The following is a 4,484-nucleotide window of genomic DNA, read 5'->3' as shown; positions in this document are numbered from 1 at the left end:
AAGCATGTTTCAATATCTTCTCTTGAGATTCTTCTAAACCATGTTTCAAGAGCTGCTCTTGTGATTCTTCCAAACCATGCTTCAACACGCTAGTTGAAACGTTCTAGTCGACGTATTCGTTCCTGCCGACTTGTGGCAATCAATGCTAATACTTAATATTGTTTCAATGCAGTATTCAATTGACTTTTGTAAAGGTTGTATTTGGCTGTTTCTCGATTGATTAGTTTGTTTTTTTATGTGATATCTCATCTTGAGCACAACATTGGTATTGTTGCTTCACTCTCTAGCCATCAACCATGCTACTTGATTGTCTTTTGTAGTTGAATTGTTGGTCCTCTAATGTGCTAAGTTACCTTTAGCACAACTTAAGTATTGTTGCTTCACTTTATAGTCATTAAACCTTCTAACATTCACTTGTTACATTCACTTGTTGTGCTCCCATTTTGGGGTTTTTCTACTCTTTATGGTTACACTTTGTGCCCTTTGTTATCTTTGTTGTTGCGCTTCTACCTTATGGTGGTTAAGCTTTGGTTTATATATTAAGTGGCTAAGCCTTGAGTTGTGGTTTCTACCTAATGATTAAGCTTTTGATGTTACGACTTTGTTCTTGGCTAATGTATTTTCGACTTCACTTGTACTTTCTTTCAATTTTATGTATTATTCATTTTAATGGTAAATACAAGACAATTTTATGTATTATTCATTTTAATGGTAAATACAAGACAAATTATATGATAATCTTTTCAAATAAGATAAAGTATTCATTCAACCATATCAAGTAAAACACTAATTTAATTTCATAATATTTTTCAAATAAGGTAAATTATCCATTCATCCATATAAAATAAAACACACTAAAACAATAGTCATGACAACATTATTCAAATCTTACAATGCCAACATTAACATAATTATTAGTAATCAAACAAGGCTCTAACCTTGATGAAGCCATACATCCATCCATATAATATTAAACACACTAAAGCAGTAGTCATCACAACATACTTCATATCTTAGAAATATAGTAACATTAACATAATTATTAAAATTCAAACGTGGCTCTAAACTTGATGAAGCCATTCATTTCCATCAATATATGAAATAGAGATGTAAGGAGCAGCTTCATCATCCTTGAGTTGCTTTCCAAAAGGGGCTCTTGGAGGAGATGTTCTTATAGCTCCAGGACCCTTACAGTTGTACTCTCCAAAAAAAATAGTCCTATGTTTACATTAAAATACAAAATAAATTAATATTGCAATTATATCCTAAACATATAAAAATTAGGGAATATAGTAATCAATAAATTACTTACTGGTTTACTGAGTCATCCTTAAGCTTGTCATTCCATCCAATAGGACTTACAACATCAGACATGAATGTAGTTGAGAAAATGACTTTGGCATATTTTCTCCAAGGTCTTCCAAGCAATAGTTTTCCAGTAACATTGATGTAGCAATTGAGAAATGAAAATCCAGAATTATCTGCCAACAATTCTTGTCCCTGGGCTGTAATACATCCTCCGTCTCCAACCCACTCGGGTTTTGCTATAGAGCTTAAGATACAATCCTAATTCATCATACAACTTAATTAGTCAAGTGTCAATTAGTGTTTTATGAATTAATGTTTTATGAATTGTACCTCATAAAGTGACCTAGCATTTCCAAATATGAAGTCAATGGATCCTTGAATAAAACATCCTTTGTAGTAATGTCTTCCTAGGTCATCGTGGAGAGTGTCTTGTGCACCATAAAATCCACATCCATAAAATGCTGCTTTGTCTCCATTAACTCTCAATGCAACTGCCTGTGCTCCTTTCACTCCTTGTGACGGAGGAGGAAAAGTGTTCTGTTGTTTTCAAATAATGGGCATAAAAAAATTAAGTAGTTTATCCTTTTAGTTTCTTTTTTTTTTAATCTTAGAAACATATATAAACTTAATGAAATTTAACCATTTAAACACTATTGAAGAGAACACAGTGTCATAAATGTGGGAGACATAAAAGGTATAATTGTATATATCAATTTATAAATGATTTTTTTTTCTCTTGAAATAAACATAGACCATTAATTAAATTAAATTTATCTGCGTTTTATTTTGATTTCACCATTTAGCAACAAAGTTGATTCCTCATCCTAGAAGCCACTTTAATTTATATCTAAATAATAACAAAAAATTTAAATTAAGTTAAATAGAATTATTAAAATATTGGTATATATATATATATATATATATATATATATATATATATATATATATATATATATATATATAGATATATATAGTATGAAAAGGGAATTTTTTACCTTAAAACTGATATTGTAGGCAATGAATTCTGTGGCAAAGACACCAAAAGTGTAACTGTCAAAGGTTCCGGTCAGATTTCCAAAATCACCCCATTCAATAATTGTATTAAGATAGCTTTCACCCTAGATATTCATCAAATACTTTGTTAATTGGCATGTAAATAAATTAGATATGTTACATGGTATACAAATATAAAATGGAAATAAGAATATAACTTCTATATATCTTTTTAGTAACATAATACTATATATTAATCCAGCACATTTAAAAATAATAGAGTAGAAAATAAAAACCACCACCACATTACAAAAGAAAATGATAAATACAATTTTTTTTTTTGTAAAAATAAATTATTTCTATATTTTAGCATATGTACTATTTGTTTTAACTATAAGCTTCACAAAATTAAAGTAATAAGATCCAATCTAAAAAAAGATAAAAAAGAAAAACACAAAAATATCAACATTTATAGAATAACAAATATTATATAATAAAATAGTTAGTAGTGTAATGATATGATCTAGGGAGTCATTTTCGCTAGAGTGTTAGGAACCGTTTAATACAGTTTTTAAAATCTATTTTTTGTTTTAAAAAGAAATATATATTTCGCTGTGAAAATTGTTATATTTTTCATTACTTTATTATAATTTTATTTTTTAAGCATTAATTTAATTAATAAAATTTGTGGTTCAAAAAGTATAAAAACGAAACAAATACTAAAATTTTATGGTTAAAAAAATGTAAAATTAAAACAAATACTATAAATTTGTGGTTAAAAAAGTATAAAAATGAAACAAATACTATAAATATGTGTTTAAAAAGCTTAAAAATCCAAAAACTACTATAAATTTGTGGTTATAACTTATAAAAATAAAATAAAAAATACTATAATTTTAAGAAAATAACATATAACCTGTAGATTCCAGAGCCAACTATGACTAGAGTGTGCTCTACACTAAAATCAGGCACATTATTAATTGCCTCTTGAATTGTGGAGTAATTCCCACAATTCATTTTGTCAACCGTGAAAACATGTGTTACATTGTATTCATTAATAAGGCTGGAGCTCCATTCACAAGTAGTTGTGATGGGTAGTTTTGTGGTAAGGATGGTTAGAACAAAGAAGAAGAAGAGCACAAACTTACTCATTTTGTGTATAGGTTGAAATGAAGTGATGTTCAAATGGTTTATCAAGAAGTGTATATATAATAGTGATAGCTTTCACCTTGAATATACATTATTCACATATTTATTTTTACTAATTAAAATAAAGACCCTTCTTTTTCTATTTGACAAATATTAACAATTTGTTTTTAATAGTCATGGACTAGATAGATAAATATTGTATTAAAGAAATGAGTATATGTTAGTACAAAATTTTCTATAATGTTTAATTAAATTTTAAATTTAAAAATGTCTTAAACATTTAATATTTTTGGCACTATCCAAAAATTAATAATTTTAAAATTAAATTATAAAATTAAGTTAAAAAGTTATATTTATTATGTTTGAGCTCTTTTCGCTTACTTGGTTGATTATTTCAGTTTTAAAAAGGGTTAGAATAATGATTCATCTTAAGTAGATGGAAAATTAAATAAGCTTCAAGTTGGATTTTTTTATATAGTCCTATTTTCTTTATTAAAAAGAAGTTGCATTTTTTTAGGAATAAAGAAAATTTTGTATTACCAAAAACAGTTATTACAATCGATCTGAACTACTCCGGAAATCAAATCACCACTACACTATTATATGATAAGATTGACTACATTTACATGATTATTTATTTTCTCAGTATATTGCATCTCTTAAGAACACTATGAATGATATTCTCTTTTATCCTAAGATCAAATTTTTGTTGGGCGAATATCAAATCGTTTCTAGCTTTCCAAATGCTGTAGAGAGATTCTGCCACAACTATTTTTAATATTTTTTCGTTTCCACCCTCTTTTTGGTATATTGAATAATCCACTTCTTCTCATTGGTCCAACCATTAGGTTGTCTATCATATTTCAGCAATCTAATATGCCTTTCCAAATGTTAGTAGCAGTGCATTCAAAGAAGAGGTGTTCAATATTTTCAACATGACTACACAAGCAACAAGTTGCATCTCAAATAAATCCTAAGTGCACCAGTTTGTCTCTTCTTGGGATTCTCTTTAACAAGGCAATCCATAAAATCAA

At 27.7% G+C, this 4,484-nt stretch overlaps 1 protein-coding gene across 1 annotated transcript; it reads right to left on the bottom strand.

Moving 5' to 3' along the window:
- Nucleotides 1–1,061: 1,061 nt before the first annotated feature.
- On the bottom strand, nt 1,062–3,318 carry LOC127130014 (probable pectinesterase 15). Its single transcript, XM_051059100.1, has 5 exons — nt 3,211–3,318; nt 2,304–2,426; nt 1,639–1,845; nt 1,313–1,566; nt 1,062–1,218 (listed from the first exon to the last, which is right to left on the bottom strand). The coding sequence occupies exons 1-5, from the start codon at nt 3,316–3,318 to the stop codon at nt 1,062–1,064; spliced, it is 849 nt and encodes a 282-aa protein (XP_050915057.1).
- Between the last annotated feature and the right edge of the window lie 1,166 nt (nt 3,319–4,484).

The sequence above is a fragment of the Lathyrus oleraceus genome, chromosome 3 (genome assembly GCF_024323335.1).
Source record: "Lathyrus oleraceus cultivar Zhongwan6 chromosome 3, CAAS_Psat_ZW6_1.0, whole genome shotgun sequence".
Classification (NCBI taxonomy): domain Eukaryota; kingdom Viridiplantae; phylum Streptophyta; class Magnoliopsida; order Fabales; family Fabaceae; genus Lathyrus; species Lathyrus oleraceus.
This window is presented reverse-complemented; position numbering and strand designations above follow the sequence as displayed.

Excerpts from the sequence above, each read along its gene's own strand:
- LOC127130014 (XM_051059100.1), bottom strand. The coding sequence starts at position 3,318 with ATGAATTGTGGGAATTACTCCACAATTCAAGAGGCAATTAATAATGTG. Across the intron at positions 2,427-3,210 it reads CTGGAATCTACAGGTTATAT|GGTGAAAGCTATCTTAATAC; the intron begins GTTATTTTCTTA and ends ATGAATATCTAG. Across the intron at positions 1,846-2,303 it reads CCTACAATATCAGTTTTAAG|AACACTTTTCCTCCTCCGTC; the intron begins GTAAAAAATTCC and ends TGAAAACAACAG.